Below are 20,354 nucleotides of genomic sequence, written 5' to 3' on the forward strand. Positions count from 1 at the left end.
ACATCCACTCTTGCCTCTGAAGTGTGGCAAATACACCTCTACCCCGATATAACGCTGTCCTCGGGAGCCAAAAAATCTTACCGCATTATTTCGAACTTGCTTTGATCCGCCGGAGTGCACAGCCCCCCCCTCCCCCCCCCCCCCCGAGCGCTGCTTTACCGTGTTATATCCAAATTAGTGTGTTATCGCGGTGGAGGTGTATATCTTTCTGAATACTCCATCAGAGTTTTTGTTTATAACTCTGACATCACCCAACAAAGGTGTATTATCAAAATGCTCTAAGTACCTGTATTGCAGTTGTGCCCTATCAGGATCATGGCCCCCTGCTATAGGTGCTGTATGAACACACAGGAAGGCATCCTCCATGACCCATAAAGATTACAAGTTAATTCTAAAGCCTTTCTTTACACTAAGCTCTTCTTAAAGAAATAATTGTTAGTTTTAAGTATACTTCTCTCATTTTATTAATAAAATAATCCTCAACTGCTGTATTTCAGTGAGTTGTAGTAATATACTGTGGACTTAATTCTGTCCCCCCTCCCCCCCCTACAGTCCACTTACACTGCTCCAGCATTAAGAGGGCAGAACACAACCCTCGGGAATATACCTTATATAAAATGGCTCTTCTGCTGGCATAGGATTGGCAGAGCAACCCTGTGTTGCCCTTTTGCATAGCCCTGGTCTAGGGACATAATGGGCTTAGGAGCGGGAGGTGGATGGAGTGCTCTGTGTTCCAGCTATTCTGGACCATAGAATGGTGTCTAGATGGCCATGCAAGACTGCCATAATTTAGAGCAGGCCCAGAATTTGGATGCTGCCAAGGGTGGTGTTTAGCCATTGTTGGGGTCGGGATGCAACACACACACATATGCTGTATCTCATGCAAAGGGCAAGAAACAACCTGGCCCTCCCTTGCACAGTTTATCTACGGAACAAAATTGATTAATTTATGCTCCCTTTTCAAGATGTATCTAATCTGATGATAGTTGTGTTTAACTTTGTGGCCAAGACTACCAAACAAAATGGGGTTTAATAATTCCTGTGTATTAGTTCTCTACTGACAGTACCACTATCAAGTATTAAAGATTTCTGCTATCCTCAAACTTCATGTAGTAATAAACCTCTTGAAGACAGGATTCTAGGCTAGATGAATAAATGATCTATTTCGGTGTTTTGTTTCTTGTGTTTTAAACTAATTAGTAATGGATTCAGGGGACTCTGACTGGTTATCCTTTCAATTTCTAATGCTTATGTCCCTTGGCTTCCCTGTACTGTCAGGAGGCTTTGTATGAGCTCCTTACAATAACTCTTACTGAATGGTATAGATACTAGTCAGGAAGACTGGCTCAATCTTTTTTTAAAAAATCATAATTTTTTCTATTTAAATGTTTATCTCCATGAGAATGAGCAGCAGTCATGAAGACTGCTGGAGGTAGAATCAGTACAGCTATCCTTGAACATGAAAACTGGCGGGGGTGGAGGGAAATCCTATACACAATATTTTTGTAAACTTTTTTTGTTTGTTTGCAGCCCTAGATGTGAAATAGCTGGGTTCTGAAAGTTGGAATGGAAATTCGTAAAGATATTAGGTGTTCCAACATTGACTAGAGCAATTCTTAAGTCTCTCTTCCAGAGGTTTTAGGATTCAATTGTATCTGAGTTCCTGAGTTCCTAAATCCCTTTTGAAAACGATAGTCTCCTAAATCAGTTAGGCATTGTAGTGCTGAATGCAGCAACACTTAAATATCCTTTAAACATGTGCACCTTAATCTACTTCTTGCTTGAACTTGTATAAATAGGCAGAAAGAGATCACAAAGAACGGTGGAAGAAGACCAGGAAGGAAGGGGGTATGAGAGCAGTCTTATTTGTTGTGTTGCACTTGCCTTGACAATTCTACATTCAGATTTATTAATGTGGCGATTAGTGCTTCAAGTAATACCCCACATAGAGGCTGACATTAGATCTGTAGGAAGAACTTTCCATATTACAAAAAATTAGTAATGTTACTAGCTTCATGGGGTGGGAGAGATGTGAGAACTTGATCTTAATACACTAATCCAGTGTTTCCCAAACCTATTGAAAGCTGCAGAGTTTAAATATAGGAAATCTAGTAATGAGTCATTTAGTTTAATAGCTCCATTGGCTCCTTTCCCCTTCTGCCCCATCACTCTTGGTTGAATCATAGATAGGAAGGCTAGTGACAGCAATAGTTATGTGAGATCTAGTCTGGGCCAGTGGAATTGTGTAGCACTTGGAAATCAGATTCTGCACCCTTGACATCACTTCACCATAACTGCGTCTCGCCTTATGGGATCCACTGCAACTTGACTGTAAACTTGAGGAGTGCAAGTCAACTCTTTCTGGAGAAGTGGCTGTGTGTAGGTGATAGCAACCATAGGGGAAGTTGGGTGGGTGAAGAACACGGCAAGGCTCTTGATTTTTGCAGCCAGCTGAAATCTGATGTGGTCTTGGGTGGTGGTAGTGCAGCTGCAAAGCTGTCTCAGTGCTCCATGCAGACAGCACCTGTCATGTTAAACTCAAGGAGACAGTCTCTTAATTACAGTTTAATGCTACCGGTAGTATTTGATGTTAACCATAGGAGAGAGAACACAAGTGGCCATGTGTTACTATGTCATACCACAGCATAAACTCCTGGCTACCAGAAATAGAGTCCTTCTTTTTGGGGGTGCGGAGAAGGAGTCCGCTATAAATAATGCAGATATACTTGAGTTAGCAGGGGGTTTTCTTTCTTTTCCGCTTTCTATAGAAAGTGGGGAGCAGTGATTGTGGACAGGATCCAAATCTATGACTCAGTCAAAACCCTCTGGAAATAATATTTACTGCTCTCTTGTTAATATAAATGACAGCAAAAATCAGGTTCCCTTCCCTCAGACCCCTTGTTGAAGCCTTTCTGCTATACCAGGATGCGCTTAACAACTGAACCCCACAGGCAGGGGAGTACTGGCAGTAGAGTTCACTGACTTGAACCTTTGCCTCCTATACCTAGAACTGATTTCTTTATTTTTCCCAAGGAGAGTTTATTCTTTTAAATCTAAGGGGGGGGGGGTGTCTCTGATTAGCAATAGGACCCACTCACTCCCAGTGAATGGCTTTTATATGGTGTGTGCACAAGGCTTCAGTTTGTCCATTAGTATGCTTCTTTCTCACTCTGTCCAATCTATGCTCCATTTTATTCTTTCTCACAGGATTTTTTCTCTTTATTCAAGCCTTTCCTCAAACATACATCCAAAAACATTAGTCAGACTTCAGACCCCCACGATATTTGGGTTTAAAATTAGTGAATACAAGTCCATCTCTAATAGTAAAAATGTTAGTTTACAGTCCTTTGGCTTGTAAAACATGAGAACAGTGCTGAAACTTGAAGCACAACACTAATTCATATGCTGCTACTCTTGTGAAACTGACAAAATGGCATGCCAGGAAAGTTACTTCTCCCAAACTGCTGTAGACACATCACATAAGCAAGCTTCCTTTGCAGTTGTCCAAGTGACTGATCACTGCTCCTTATAAACTGGAGGGTTTTTTTGTTTGAGTTGATTTTTGTTGTTGTTGCTGGTGGGAATGGGTTCATTAGCGCATCACTGTTTCCCCCTTGCCAATTGGTGGTGTGATGATATTGTCAGATGCACAAATAATGTAATTTCTGTCCAATAGCACTTAACAGTATGCAGTATTTGTAGCAGAAACTGCTAGTTAGGCCACTCTGTGCCAAACTGTGTGGTAATGTATAATGCTGCATGGTCCGCAAGGAAATTACTTGGAATCATTCAAAGCTGTTAAACTGTAACTTGGGTGAGAATATAATTTCTTCTAGAGGGGAAAGTTGTTTAGTGTGTACAGTTTTGCTAGCAGTCAAGATTAGCCAAGACAGAAACGTGGTTTTGCCTCCCTTCCTGTGTGAAATCATTAAGTATTCAACTGAGGATTTTCAAAAGAGCTGAAGGAAGAGTTCCCAAATCTCACTGAATTTTAATAAGATTTGGGTGCCTAACACTTTAGACTCTTGAAAAATCCCAACCCCAAACTCCAACCATGTGAAACACATTTAATTTTGTCCATGGGCTGTATTTCCATTGACTTCACTGGGCTTTGGTCAAGCCCTAAATGCACATTAGGAAAAGCATCTGCAAAAATTCATTTTGAAATGGGCTTGAAGCATCTATTTTACTTTTCAGAGTGAGTAAAAGGGAAAGGGGGGAGCGAAGTGTTCTCTTGCTTCCTGCTTGTCAGCATGTGACCCTTCTATCTAGCTTTACCACATTGCTTAAAAATGTAACTTCACCAAGTACGCTTCCTTTTTGCTTAACAATACCTTTAGCCAAATCAACATGCATCAACATTATGTTCTCTTCCTTTCTTCTCAATCTCATGAGGTCCTTTCTGTTTCTGAAGCCATGGAGAGTCTCTCTAGTCTTACTCCATTCTGTTTCCCATGTTGCCCATTCCCTTCCCAAATTACCCTCTCTAAGTTCCATCAGCCTTTCTGTTTAGAGGAAAGATTGGACAAAACCCCCTTTTCCACTTTTTGGAGTCCATCTACTGGTGATCCTTATTCAGGAACAGTTTGCTGTTAACTGAGCTAAGGCTCTCAGCTCCAGGGCAGAGCACACAGTTCCCTTTTCGAAGCACTCCTAGCCCATCAAGTATTGGGTGAGTATCAGGGGAGCTCCCTGTGTGTGTGTGTGTGTGTGTGTGTGTGTGTGTGGTATTTCTTGCTTTTAACTACACCTTGCATGCTCGGGGGGAGGGGGGGGGCGCTGTTACCCTTCAAGCATCAATGCTGAATTTGTTTTTTCAGGTCTTCATCTCTTGAACAAAATTGGGTCCTTTCAGCTTTAGTAATCTTCCACGTTGGCAAATGGTATCTGCCCACAGCCCCTTTCAAAGGGAACAGAGTTCTCCCTGATAGCCCTTCTGTTACTCATCTTGGCTCTAAGTTATTTTTTTCCTATTCCAGTACCAGATATAGTCTGTATCTACCCAGCTGGTTCCAGGCCTGAGGGAAAAGTCAGGAGCTGGTAACAGGAATCACAGCACTATGTGGTTGGTTCATTCATTGGTCTCTACTAAGAGAGCCAAAAATTGGGCTAATTAGAGCTACAGATAGTGGTGGCTTTAGCAAGGCGACTACCTTGCTATCAATTAAATTAATTTAATCCGAAAGGCTGACACTTGGGACATTTTTTTAAAAATGTATTGACACTAGCAGTAATTCCTCTATAAAAGAGGACAGTCCCAAGTTTGCTCACAGTAATCACATGGCACACTTACTATGAGCTAGAGGAAGCTACACCCTTCCTGCTCCTGCACTGGATTCTGACTGACCTCTTGTGATAACTGCCTGTCTCCGCAACAAAATTTACCATATTAAGCAACCATGCTATAAAAGCAACCCAACCAATTTAAAAACTGAAACTTTGCTTGGGTGGATGGAACAAAGGTTTAACCTGTAATCTGATTTAAACAAGGCATATCCTGGTTCTTTGACATGCTTAGTAGCATCCAGTTTGGTGCCAGCCCCTTTGGCAAAAACCAGACAGTTTTATAACATGATCATTCAACACAGTAACAGCTTTGTGAACTGTCTATAAATCTAATGCCCCCTTTTCTGCAGCTTTTTTATTGCCACCTGATGCACCATTTGTGCTGAGCCAGGGACAAAGTTAAAGGACTGTTTGAATGTTGTTTCAGCTAAACCAGTTTCTTACAGGGTTTTGTTTTGCTGGTGAATATGGGAAATGCCAAACTGGAAACAGTGTCTGAGCACTGCATCTTAAACATGGTTCCCCCAACTCTCTTTGGGGCCCAGGATAAACTTAACTTAAATCAAAAAGAGGAAGTGCATTTGTTTTGCATCCCTCCTATTTGATATTAAGGCAGCTCTGTGTGGTGTGCTCATGTGAGCACCCTAAATAGTTCTAGAGGGAGAGATCAGCTGCCTAAGAACAGAGGGCATATTGGAATTCCAAATATTCCTGCCTCCTTCTGAAATTAAATGTTTTTAATCAGCATCTCATGGAAACTGACTAGCTGATGCATGAGACTTCCTTTAGGCTAGAAGGGCAAATTAAATACTTGATTCTTAAACTGTGATTTTTTTTTTCTTTAAAAGGCTTGGAGTCTTGATCTCCTTATCTATTTGATGAAGCTTACTTGGAGTTTGTTTTGGTCATGTTAATCTTCCTTTTAAGGATTAGCATAGAATATCTGAGCTGTTTTTAAATCATGGAATGTTCTTGAGGCTAAAATAGAGTTGACAGCTAAGCTGTCAAATTTCAAGACAAGCACCAGTAAAGGAATGGAGAGAGGATAAATTAATGTGCATGAAAATGAAACTCTTCACTGCTTAGTGAATATAAATGCTGTAGGTAGAACACATCTACTTTGCTGCTGAACTTGCCTAGTATCCCTGAGCATTCCATTACACTCATTGGGACAGAAAAAGAGAGCACCAGCAGGGAAGAAGAGGGTGTGTGTGTCTGAGAGAGAGTGAGTGAGTGAGAGAGAGACTGCCTGACTCCTGTCTAACCTGGTCCAGTTAAAGCTTTTTGCCTATTCCCTAGATCTGAGCTCCACAAATAACCAGTTATAACTTGTGCTTCGTAGTCTGGGATAAAATAAATATTGTGTATGTGGCCAGTCCTGGTATGTCTTGAGGCATTCTCTTCCACGCATTTGTGTCTAAAATGTGAAACTTCTCACAGTTGAGAAACCACATTTTAAAAACTTTTATAACCTAGTAGTAAACTAAATCACAAGGTCTGTACGTTTATCCTGTCAAGGGTATATTCTAACATGTGAAACTAACTATTGATCACATCAGATCAGCCACACCTAAGACCATTAGAGGTTTCAATGAAGAAAAAAAATTGGTAACAGGCCTTGAATGCATGTTGTAGCTGTTTGTGTAAAAGCATCAGTTGGCAAATGCATCCAGTGATCCTTTCCTTTGTGTCCTTGGACATCTCAATACAAATGTAATGAACAGGAAATCTAATTAGGCTTAGTTTGATACAGCTAAGGGAAAGTGACAAATTGAGTGTCTGTTGCTGCTACTTATGGTTGCATTTTTTTTTCCATTTCTAGTTCTTTTTGTTTGCAGTGCTTGCTGTGTCCGTAGTACTCTACAGTTTGAAGGCTTTTTTATTCTGTGAACGCGACTGATGCACTTAATTTATACAGTACTCAATACAGATTTTTTTTTTTTTTTTTGTCTAAATCACTAATGGGACATGATGAGACAATATTTGGATTGAACTGGTGGGAGACACTAGTTCCAATTATTTCAGTGACTTTTAATATGAAAGAACTAGTATCTCAGTATGTATGTATTTAGCCCTGATGATTAAATACATGTATGTACACTCATACGTTTGCTATTCATTTGTTTCTGATTTAAACACATGCAGACAATTAATCAAGCCATCTGATAAAGGAGACCAAATGTTGCTTGCTGAAATGTTCTTGTATTTCTGCTTTACTCAAAAGCAACTGGTCTGTCTCAGAGCCAAATTTATCAGGATAATGTATTTGTTTTTCAAGAGAAACGCCAGGATTAAAGTCTCTAAGCAACTGTAAATGCTTAAAAGAATCCTCTGAAAGAGTTGCTTTTAAAATTTCCTCTCTTGCTAGGGGCATTGCTGCATTGGATAAAGGAATAGTTTAGATGGCCTAGCAGGGATGATAAATATAATATATGACCATCAAGTTAAGTATTCTAATATGAATGGAAACCTCTCGATTTACATTTAAAGGACCACTGAGCTATTTTTGCCTTATGTGGCAGAAACAGGGGAGAACTTTGTTAGGCTCAGGGGTGAAATCCTGGCTCCACTGAAGTAAATGGCAAAACTTCCATTGAATTTATTGGGGTCAGGATTTCACCCCAAATCCTTTGGCCACTCCTAAGTGACACTTCAATGATGATGCAACTTTAAGGCGTTCTGTCCTAACAGAGGAATGCTAGATTGGTGTAAGGCTGACATTGTCCTATGCCAGCCCCTCCTGGTCCAGCTGGTGTAGGGGATATTCTGGAGTGGGACCGAGAAGGGAAAAATTGGGGTGCACCCTGGCAATCCTGGCTAGTAGGACAGACCCTTGTATAGGTGATGATAACCCTCCTCAAGTTAGGGCATCCCTGAGTGGTTCCGCCCCCAGTAGTTTGGTTGTGCCTTAGACATACTCGAAAATCAGGGGAAATAAAGGTTGCCTAAAACTACACTGGTCCCCCTTCCTCTGGTTTGCCAAGTGCTGCTCTAGTGCACCTGAGAGACTAGCTCCAAATCTTCACTCAAGGAGTTTCCTACAAGTCATACAGCTAGAGTTTGGTTCTTCCTGCCCACCTACAGATTTGGAAGGGAGTTCCACCCCTTAAACCTGTGGATGTTCTGAGATCTGTTTTCGACCTTGGGACATCATTGCAAGACTGGGTCATCCACATGGAGGCCTCTAGGCATGGCTCCGTTGGCTTTGCAGTTTCCATAGTTCCTGTTGGGAGTTGTTTCCTCCATTCCCAAAGATTATAGTGATTGCAGCTATGCATGGTGACCACAAGCTAGTTCGTACAGCCTTACTAATATGCTTGGGCCTGAGAGGAGAGGAACTAGTCCTCGACTCTCCTATGGAGGTGGGGAGTGGCTTTCTAGATGTCTGGGGACCAGAGGCAGAGTGTAGTAGAGATACTGATTTTCCTCCCAGCCTTCCCAACTCTCTTCACTATTCTCATTTGGCTATCATAGTGAAGCAGTCCTCAATGCTTTGGGCCCTATGTATCTTAGGGCACATCTACACTGCAATAAAAGATCTGTGACGTAGCCGTGGCTGGTCCAGGTCAGCGGACTCAGACTTGCAGGGTTCAGGTAGCAAGGCTAAAAATTGCTGTGTAGATGTTTGGGCTTAAGCTGGAGCCCAGCCTCTGAAACCCCAGAACGTGGTTGGTCTCAAAAATCTGAGCTTTGGCGTGAGTCCAAACACCTGCACTGCAGCTTTTAGCCCCCCCCCGCCCAAGCCCCGTAAGCCCAAGTCAGCACAGAGCCACAGGGTTTTTTACTGCAGTGTGGATATAGCCTTTATCCTTAGAGCCTGCATCACTCCTGTGGTTGAGATCAGCAAGAGATGAATAAACTGACAATCACTAATTTTGTACAGCTGGGGAACAAGACACTCTCAGTGAGGTATTCCTACTTTTTTAGAATTTGTTTCCCTTCCCTTGTGACCAAACAGAGCAGAGCAAGCAGGGGCAAGGGAGGGACAAGCAGGGGCAAGGATGGAGAGAGTCAGGGGTTCACAGCGGGCCCACCACAGTCCCAGACTGCACGCCGGGGGGGATCTAGTCACATAGAGTGTTTGGGTTTTTATGGATTGGCTTGTTTTGGCCTGGTTTTGAAATGGCATTAGCTTGATTTTTTTTTTTTTTTTTTTTTACTTATTGTGAACGTTGGGGTGGTTATTTACTGTGTGAAAGTTGGCAACTGTGCTCCTAAGTGCCACTTCAATGATGATGCAGCTTTAAGGCATTCTGCCCTAACAGAGGAATGCTAGATTGGTTTAAGGCTGACATTCTCCTATGCCAGCCCCTCCTGGCCCAGCCTCTGAAACCCCAGAACGTGGTTGGTCTCAAAAATCTGAGCTTCAGCACAAGTCTAAACACCTGCACTGCAATTTTTAGCTCCCCGGCCCATGGCCCATGAGTAGGGTGACCAGACAGCAAGTTTGAAAAATTGGGACGGGGGTGGGGGGCAATAGGAGCCTATATAAGAAAAAGACCCCAAAATCAGGACCGTCCCTATAAAATCGGGACATCTGGTCACCCCACCCGTAAGCCCAAGTCAGCAGAGAGCCATGGGGTTTTTTACTTCAGTGTGGACATACCCTTTATCTTTAGAGCCTGCATCACTCCTGCAGTTGAGATCAGCAAGAGATGGATAAACTGACAATCACTAATTTTGTATGGCTGGGGAATAAAACCCTCTTGGTGAAGTATTCCTATTTTTTTTTTTTTAGAATTTGTTTCACTTCCCTTGTGGCCAAACAGAGCCTCACTATGTTGATCCTCAAGGCCTGGCTGCCTTATGGAAATTAACTTGGAATTGGCAGGGCAGTTACTTTATTGGCATTAACTTATGTGTTGTCTTTACTGACAAAGCATCTTACAATAGGTGTATCTTAGAAATGGATTAAGTGAAATTTGGCCCCATTCGCTACCTGAGGCCCAGAGTATAGGATTTGTTAAAATGTTTCAATTCTAGGCTAATATGAGAAATTTAAACTGGTTTTGGTTTGGATTCAAGGCAAGATGGTTGATTTAAAAATCAGGTTTTGGTTTTGGTTTTTTCATGGCAAGCAGGAAACCTCAATTTAAATATCTATTTTAATCTTGTTTTGCATTTGTACTCTTTTGTATTCCTAAAGAAAGGTTGATTCTCATTGGTTGCTATTAATGTTTATTTGCAATTAAATATAGTCTCTAGATTGTTCTTGGTATTTCTTGCTAACCAGGAAGATATGCAATTATATAGCTTAACACTTATTCAGAGAGCCTTATTTTTTTACATTGTTTTGTTGTAAAAATAATGATGACATGTTTCTTATTTCCTTTATTAAATTTTTACTTGTGAAATGTGTCAAGCTGCATGGATGGAAATTGGAATTCAAGGAAAAATCTCTGTGCGTTTTTTTTAAATTTAACTCAAATAAAAACAACCTTAAATGGGCTGGATATATACATTTATTTTTTCGTATCAAAACAGTATTGCATTTAAAACAACTGATTAGAGGAAGTATTATCTGTAGCTAATAAATTGAACTGATTGTTTCTGGTCATCATGTCCTTCAGTATTTTTAGAAGTAGTAGATCTGATCCTCCTGTGTTTGTTCATGAAGTTGAAAAGGAAAAGAAACTTTTTTGCTTTTTCAACTCCCAATTGGTTTCTCAACTTTGAATGAACTAGTTATTGAAATGAAATACAGAGAATATTCTCTGCACCAGGAGAAGAGGCTACTGCTGTCAAAAGCTGCTTTAGCACTTCAACAAACTCCTAGTTCCAGGTGCTTAGCCAGTGACTTCCACCAGTTCAGTGGTTTAACTTTTATTTTTAAAACTTTGGCAGCAAACATATACTGTCTGAATATTTTCTTATTCCATTCAAATAATTTTAATAGATTTAAAATAAATTTAGGCTTTAATGTGAATTGTCATCATTTCAATTTTATTTTAGTTTTTTAAAAGTCCAGTTTTGAATTGGATGTTTATCCACTCTCTGATTTAGACTTCCCTGCAGTGTTTGGAGCCCAAACTTTGCAGCATAGTGCTACTGCACGACAATCAGTAAGTGACGTTGCCAAGTCTGTTTTCTTTGTCCAGATGTAGTGAGAATTAAATTATATCATTAAAATATTGTATTGATCTAAAATGGAAATGTTTAAACCTGCTAATGTTAAACCTCTTGTTTGTAAAGTGATGTCTTAAAATATACAGTTCAGTTTTAAATCTTTATTCTTCCTTTCCAGGTGGCTATGGTGGAGGTTCAGCTAGAAAGAGATTATCCCTACCCTCCAGGTCTCTTGATAGCTTTCAGTGCCTGTACTACTGTGCTTGTTGCTGTTCACCTCTTTGCTCTCATGATAAGTACCTGCATTCTTCCAAATATAGAGGCTGTTAGTAATGTGCACAATCTCAACTCTGTAAAGGAGTCTCCGCATGAGCGTATGCACCGGCACATTGAGCTCGCCTGGGCATTTTCCACTGTCATTGGGACTTTGCTCTTCCTTGCAGAGGTGGTGCTGCTCTGTTGGGTGAAATTTCTTCCACAAGGGACGCCTCGTATTGAATCAGTCCGTGACAATTGTACCATCACCCCAGGAGCAGGAACAGCAGCAGCCATTGCCTCAACATCTATTATGGTTCCTTTTGGATTGATTTTCATTGTGTTTGCAGTCCACTTCTATAGGTCACTGGTGAGCCACAAAACAGACAGGCAATTTCAAGAATTGAATGAACTTGCTGAGTTTGCACGACTCCAGGATCAGCTGGACCACAGAGGCGACACCTTGCCACCTCCTGGCAGCCATTTTGTATAAAACTATATTTTGTTTAAAAATCCATTTTTTTTGCTTCTGCCTTGCTACGTTGACTCGTCCCTGCATGAACTAGCTGGACTCTTGATTTATTTTAAAGAGAGATTTATAAATACTGTACAAATATAAATTTGTATAAATACATTTCTTACAGTAAAAAAATACCATGACATCTTAGACAACCGACATCTGAAGAGACTGATGTTGCGGTATGGCTGCACTGAGCATGCATCTCTCATCCCTCCTCTTATCATCTGGATTGTTTCTTTTTAATGTTGAATGGTGAACATGTCAATGCATAAGAGGAATTACATTTTAGGCCTCAGTATATGTTAGGGGTGGGAGGGAAGCCTTATTTCTCTCTCTAATGTTGGTGTTGGCTAGAAAATATTGCTTGTCCAATAGATGTTGCATGGCACAATACAAATTACTTGGGACATGTAGTAATTAGCATTTGGTTTCAGTGCTAGTTCTGTGATCTCTAAAAGTCTGATGAAAGGTAAAATTGAGAGCTTTTCCACCTTCCCTTTTCCCACTAGCTCCCCCAATCATGTTTTTCTGCCAAGTAATTATTACTTTACTAATTTCTGTAGGGCCTTTTGCCATGGCAGCTATAAATTCTTACTCTCCAGATACCCATGACCAGTCCTATTGTAATGTGGTATGATCTGCATCTGTAGGACTGAAGCCCTAACTTTACTCTTCTTTTGGGAAGAAAATATAGAAAAAAGCAATACCTGCTTTAACGTTCATGGAGCAGATATGTTATCAGAAGTGATAAAATTGCCTGTTTTCATTGAGGAAACATTTTAAAAATTAAAAATAGATGGAGAAACTACCACTCGATTTTATTTTCTTCCTTGAAAACTTGCTATTAATGGCTTTTCTCTAGCAATAACATACACTGGTATAGATTTAACCACAGTAGAACTACTGCTATGGTTCCAAACCAAAGTAGCAAATATTTTATACTTTTTATATATTTTTGAATAAATTCTCAGATACAAATGATAAAAGGTGTTTTGTCTGTGTGGGAATTCCAAATAATTAGCTGTACCTTGATCTTGTTTGGTAGAAAAATCTTCTACTTCCTCAAATATTGTATTTAAGATATTAAAATCTTAATTACACTTGATTTTTGCTTCCAATGTTGTGGAAGACCACTTATTGCCATATAGACTTATTTATGAAAACAAATGATTTTTATTTTAAGAAGTAGTATTGCTTCTTAATTGTAAGACGTGCATCTTTTATTGAATGAAGCTGCTGTTTTAGCCTCAAGCTACTGTGTCAAATTCAAACTTCTTCCTCAAGCAAAAACTGACACTTGACAAGGATTATAGGATTTGGCTTCAACTCCTTCGGAATTTGTGTGACTCTAGATACATTAAAAAGTGTATTGTGGCTTTTGGGCAGGGCTTCTCCTCCCTTCACTGAAGGATGGAAATGGGTGGGTTAGTTGGTGAAAAATCTCTTTGAACCCAGAAAGTACCAGTTTCTGATATAAAGAACAGGAGTACTTGTGGCACCTTAGAGACTAACACATTTATTTGAGCATAAGCTTTCGTGGGCTACAGGCCACTTCATCTGATATGTTAGGCTCCCATGGAACTGGGATCTCAGTTCGTAACTGCTAATATAGAATGTAATCCTGTAATTTTGTGATGGAGGTAACAAATTCAGTCGTGGCCTAATCGGAGCTATGCCTCTTTGACTTCAAGTGAAGCTGTGCATGCTTATGCCTACACTGAATGTACTCAATTATACCTGGCCTCTTTACCAGATGAATTCAACATGCTTTACAAATGAAGGTCCTAATTTTGCAAACACTGGCTCCTGAGGGTAGTACTTATTGTCATTAGTAGGCCCACTTGCATCAATGCAACTGACTTATTAGCGCAAACACTGTAGGAGCAGGATTTTATAATTGTACTATGAGAATTTGATTTTATCCTGCCAGCCACACTTTTTGAATAGCAGAAAGAAATGACAGACCAAGACAACTGATTATGGTCACCCTTTTGTTTTAGGATAAGTTATAATGTCTACTATGGTTTCCTATATGTATTACAAATTTGGCACTCTGGTTAAATATACATTTCTTTGTTTTAAGGTTTAGTAAGTAAGAGACAGGATCTTGTATCTTTGTTAAGGAGATTAGGGGAATGTTGAGGGCCTGAAGCCCCAATGTGAATTGTTTTAGTTATAAGATTTAGCAAGGCTTGATTTACAATGTATTCTGCTGAATATACAATATTGCTATCTATATACCTTTGAAGGTTTCTGTAAGAGATTATTTGTGTGAATGAGGAATGCATGCATCAGGAAAAGATGAGGTGTGAAAGCCATCACAAATGTCCAGATGGTCAAGAAGAAGTGAGAGTCTTGGAAAAACCAGGAGACAATCAGAAAACATCCATTGTATCCGATGCTAAACATGTTAGCAGCATTGACGACCTCAGAGGTGAGGCAGGCACCCCCCAAGGCAAGACAACAAATAGGAGATAACGATGGGAAGCCATCAACCATCAAATGATAACACCACTTAAGGACTAATGATTACAGGATGACATTGCAAAATGCATGGACTCAAATGGGAATTTACAACTATAAAGCTGGGGTGTTTTGCCATAGAACTCTGGGTTCAGTCCTGCAAAGTCTCAGAGCATCTGATCGCCACCAACAAGAGCCCTGCTCCTCACGCTTCAAGAGCCCTGCACCTCACACTGATCAATCTAATTGGCCATTAGATTGTCTCGAGCTACAACAGACTGGTAACTATAAAACATCAAATGGCAGGAGTGTGTGTGTGTGTCCGACCGAAAAGCATATGCTAACTGTTGTATTTTCAATAAATGCTGCATATTTGCCTTCTCCTGAAAAGATCCCGTGTGCTTTGTATGAGCATAACATTTTTGGTGGAGAATTGCAAAAGGGGGAAGAGTATATGCGCTGTAATTATTGACAATACTGCTAAGTGATCGATCATTCAGGTGTGCAGGTCATAGAGATAACGGGCAGTAAAACAGGAACTAGGTGTGGTTAATATTGTATTCACTGTTGGTATTTTATGAATTAAGAATTTGTATAATTAAGAGGTATACACCCCCTCGGTTGCAGCAGGGCTGAGAGACAGGAGAGAGGTTTAGCATCCCTCCCTCCACCCCAGACTCCTGGGAGGAAATAATTGGAGGTGGATATACCCCCAGTCATAGAAGTGCCGGGCAATAGGGGGAGGATTAGAGGCCTTGCTCCGACCCGTCTGTCGGGGAAAACTATAGGTGCATACTCCCTCGGCCGTAGCATGACTGAGCATAAGAGGAGAACTTAGGGTTTCTCGTTCTGCCCCTGGGAGGGGTCTTTATATTTGGTGTATGAACCCTTGGTGGTAGAAGGCCGAGCAATACAGAGGGAAGCTTAGCGTCTCTCCCTCTGGCCCAGAGTGGGTTAAAATCATAAGCCCCGGCACTGGCACGGGCAAACATAAGATACAGATCTTGTTCTGTTAAACCAAACTCTGAAGGATATACCAGTGTAGTATTTTTTTGTAAGTGATATTGTGGTAATTTCACAATTTTGAAGGAAATGATTAAGGAAAGGGACCAGGAAGGGTGGGGGCTAATTAAGGAGCCCACCCTCCTTGCTAAATTGGTAGTGGAACAAAACTTGTGCCCATGGAAAGGAACTGTTCATTGGAAAAAGCAGGATCGGACCCAGACAAGCAGGCACAAAAACGAAAAGAAGCAATGTTAGAAATGCTGGGCCTTAAGTTGGCTCTGTAATCAGACTGTCACTTTGATAAGGGACATGAAAACTCTGTAAGAACAAAAACAGTTGCCCCTTATGTAAAAATTTATATGTATAGAAGTTAAACTATAGAAGGAATGTGCATTTTCCCCAGGACATGTGCAGTGTATATTATAGAAGGGGTGAAAGAAATGCAAACAAAACATGCTACTTAATTAAAATCCTATTAGGGCTCCAAAGGAGCCACAATAGATTGTTTTCTTTTTCAGATCTCTGTGTGTTTTGGAAGCAAGAGTTAAAAGTAATCAAAACTCTGGTAAAAGTTAATTGTGTTCCTTTTAAAACAGAGTCTCTAAGCTGCTGATGGCTTTGAATCCAAAAGCCAAGTCTGTGTTGATGCAATTTACCTAACTGATTGATGAAGAAAAGAACTGCTAGCACAAAGAAGCTGCAGATAAAGGACATACCTGGTCAGCAAACAAATTGTCTAAATAAAAGGCATGGTATAACAGGATACCTTTAATAGATTTATTAATATGTTAATAAGTACCCCTGTAACAATGTATAGTATGTATGATTTTTGGAAAAATCCTTTATGGTAATGATGCTCCTCAGCTTATCTGTAAATAAACTTAAAGCTTAACAGAGCAGGAAAAACATTATAAACTTGGTCTGCTGTATAAAAAGAAAACTAAGGTACACCACCTCATGGATTTAATGACTAAACAGTGGGATAATTTCTCCATAACTCTTAAAAGATAGAAGCCATTGAAACCTGGCCTGCCTATAGAACAAAAACACAGGAAAATATGAAGGTAATTCCTCTCTTTTCCCTGCAATCAGCAAGGGTATTTGTAAAAAAAAAAAGGAAATATTTTAAGCAATAATCAATGCCACCCCGAAGGGGTAGAAAAATGTTTTTTGTCTTTCAGAAAATCAGAAAAAGCTGATACCAGCTACAGGACAACCTAATACAGAAACAAATGAAAGTGGGAAAAAAACATACTACTATAGCTATGGGATGTACTGATATCCAGATACTTCCTTTGTCCTCCTTGGAACACAAAATGTTTTGGGTAATATCAGGAAACACTAAGGTTTTAATACACTTGCTAAAACAACAAAAAAGATCTTTGTTTGATATGTTTCTAGCATAGTAAGGCCAGACCTTTTAATTGGGAAAATTGTTGTTAAAATCGCACACCAACAGGCTCTGGAAGCAAAGATATGGAAAGTTAGCCCACTCCCCAGATTGCACATGAGATCCTTCTGGCTACCCTGGACCTTGAGCCAGTGGGCTGGGGAGGGAGGGAGGGAAGCTATTGGACACCAGAGGTTGTACCCAGTGGACTCCTCAAAAGTGGGTGTGTTTATCCTAGCCAGTTGCTCCAAAAGCCCTGTAGTAAAGACATTTCACTAGGATCCTGTATGTGGGATGTATTGGATAATTAGACCAAAGTATATGTGTATGTGTTTAACTCTTGGGGGGAAAGTGTTTTGGAAGAATAAAAGTGTTAGCAACTCACCAGTAGACAAATGTAATGTAAGTACATGTACTACTTGCCACAACCAAAAAAAGTCTCAGCTTACTGTGAGCACTGATTTAGCTGAGTTCTCTATCAATCTTGGCATTAAATGGCAGGAAGTTACCAATCACCTGTTAAAAGGTAAAAAGGTAACATAGTTCCTAGAAGAAGAAAAAAGGCAATGTGGGAAACCGAACCATTCATATTATACATGCAAATGGGGACATGTTAAGAATTGCCACTGCAGAAAAACATAACAGCTTACCATTGTGTCAAGTATCAGAGGGGTAGCCGTGTTAGTCTGAATCTGTAAAAAGCAACAGAGGGTCCTGTGACACCTTTAAGACTTATTGGGAGCTTAACCCTAAGCTTATGCTCCCAATACTTCTGTTAGTCTTAAAGGTACCACAGGACCCTCTGTTGCAGCTTACCATTGGTATAACATATTTTCTGGATGGTCTCCCACAACTACTGGCATCCTAATGTTATTACCCCTAATTGTTTTGGTTTTAAATTGTGTGTGTTTAATTGGGATGTTTGGAATGTGCTGTTGGATAAAACAAATGTATGCAAAGCTAGAGCCACAGGCCGAAATCACCTCCCGGTATTTTCTGTTACGCGGACTAAATAAAAGTGACACTGGCGATTAATAATCTTAGTGTCAAAAGGGGGATATATAGGAGCAGGATTTTATAATTGTATTATGAGAATTTGATTTTATCCTGCCAGCCACCCTTTTTGAATAGCAGAAAGAAATGACAGACCAGGACAACTAATTATGGTCACCCTTTTGTTTTAGGATAAGTTATAATGTCTACTATGGGTTCCTATATGTATTACAAATTTGGCACTCTAGTTAAATATACATTTCTTTGTTTTAAGGTTTAGTAAGTAAGAGACAGGATCTTGTATCTATGTTAAGGAGATTAGAGAAATGTTGAGGGCCTGAAGCCCCAATGTGAATTGTTTTAGTTATAAGATTTAGGAAGGCTTGATTTACAATGTATTCTGCTGAATATACAATACTGCTGTCTGTGTACCTTTGAAGGTTTCTGTAAGAGATTATTTGTGTGAATGAGGAATGCATGCATCAGGAAAAGATGAGGTGTGAAAGCCACCACAGATGTCCTGATGGTCAAGAAAAAGTGAGAGACTTGAAAAAACCAGGAGACAATCAGAAAACATCCATTGTATCCGATGCTAAACATGTTAGCAGCATTGACGACCTCAGAGGTGAGGCAGGCACCCCCCAAGGCAAGACAACAAATAAGAGATAACGATGGGAAGCCCGACAACAACCATCAAATGATAACACCACTTAAGGACTAATGGTTACAGGATGACATTGCAAAATGCATGGACTCAAATGGGAATTTACAACTATAAAGCTGGAGTGTTTTGCCAATTCAGAATGCCATGACTTTAATTCTTGCGATTGGAACACGAAAGTATGGATAAATGATTGTGCTTTGCTTTCAGCCCACTTGACTATGGCCATCTGGTATTAAAACAGCCTGGAAATTGGACCATGGATCTAGAAAGATGATTCAAATGAAGAAATAACAATGAGTCTTGTGTTCTTTTCTCATATCTTTATCAGCAGCCTTTTCTCATTCTTCACTGTCGTCAAGCATTGCCTGGGCCTCTTCTAAAAACATCTGGATTGGCCAGTTCAATGTAAATTAAAAACATATTTTATGCAATGTAATTAAAGAGCTCAGGATTTGTAAACACTGATTATTCAAAAGCTGCTGTAGAATCTCCCTCTTAACTGGACTTTAATTTATCCTGCAGTCTGTCACTAAATACTTTAAAACACTTTCTACAGTTTCCTCATTTTATGATAATGGCAAGTGCCTATCTATTACGTCTCCTTTCAAATCTATGTATAGGCTGTGTGGGTGCTACCTTAGCACGTACATAGTCTAGACAAAGCATAACCCAGGCTTGCCACAGTGGTTTGCATGGTAGCTGTTGACTTGTAGATCCTGTTAACAGACTAGAGAGGAAAAATGTGGTAAAGTCACAAGCATATTTTTGACACAGGGGAGTTGTGGCCTATTTGTCTACAGTCAACAAATGGGGACTGTCTCTGGCAGTGACTGGTATCAGTTGCTTCTAAGGAAGGTGCAAAAAAAGTCAGTATAGAAAATGATGGAATAACCTGCCTATGGGAAAGTTTCATCTTAATCCTAGGTTTCAGAGTAGCAGCCGTGTTAGTCTGTATCCGCAAAAAGAACAGGAGTACTTGTGGCACCTTAGAGACTACAAATTTATTAGAGCATAAGCTTTCGTGGGCTACTGCCCTCTTCTTCAGAGGCATATAGAGTCTGTCTATGCATCCAAAGAAGTGGGCAGTAGCCCACGAAAGCTTATGCTCTAATAAATTTGTAGTCTCTAAGGTGCCACAAGTACTCCTGTTCTTTTTATCCTAATCCTAGTCAATCCTAAACCTAGTTAGTTTATCCCCTGAAGCATGATCCCCTCTTCTAAAAAAAATATCCTACTTAATGTAACTGGATGTCATCATCCATATAAATATCTAATTCTTTTTTAAATTTATACACACCAAATTACACAGAGTAACTGTTGTGGAAGAAAGCTGTTTCCTATTACAATTCATTATTTTTTATGCTTCCATTGTGTCCCTCTTATTCACCTCTAAACTAAACAATACCAATAATTTTAATGTCTCTTTATTATGTCTTTCTATGCCTCAAACTATTTTTGTCATCTCCCTCTGGATCCCTTCTCTATTTCTCCTCTATCCTCTTTTCATATAGGATGATCAGAACTGATCACAGTGTGACAATGTTCCATGGTTTTGTATAACCTTTTCAGTATTTTCTGTTCTATTCCTTATTCAGCCTATCACTTTTGTTTCTGATTTAAACACATGCTGACAAATTAGTCAAGCCCTCTGATAAAGGAGACCAAATGTTGCTTGCTGAAATTTTCTTGTATTTCTGCTTTATTCAAAAGCA

General features: G+C 39.9%; 1 protein-coding gene across 10 annotated transcripts in view; it reads left to right on the top strand.

The window, feature by feature from the left end:
• LOC101940211 (calcium release-activated calcium channel protein 1) overlaps window positions 1-20,354 on the top strand; it is a 35,854-nt gene that overhangs the window by 9,295 nt on the left and 6,205 nt on the right. For 5 of the 10 annotated variants that reach the window (XM_008163554.4, XM_065568120.1, XM_008163553.4 and 2 more), the window contains one exon: window positions 11,531-16,716. The exons of 3 other annotated variants lie outside the window; for them this stretch is intronic. In XM_008163554.4, coding sequence (XP_008161776.1) covers window positions 11,537-12,100 — 564 coding nt within the window. In that variant the 5' untranslated portion in view covers window positions 11,531-11,536 and the 3' untranslated portion in view covers window positions 12,101-16,716. Of the gene's footprint in view, window positions 1-11,289; window positions 11,349-11,530; window positions 19,048-20,354 lie in introns of those variants that run through there. 2 more of the 10 variants (XM_024101548.3, XM_042852481.2) reach the window with 2 other exon arrangements.

Source organism: Chrysemys picta, chromosome 15, assembly GCF_011386835.1.
Source record: "Chrysemys picta bellii isolate R12L10 chromosome 15, ASM1138683v2, whole genome shotgun sequence".
Classification (NCBI taxonomy): Eukaryota; Metazoa; Chordata; order Testudines; family Emydidae; genus Chrysemys; species Chrysemys picta.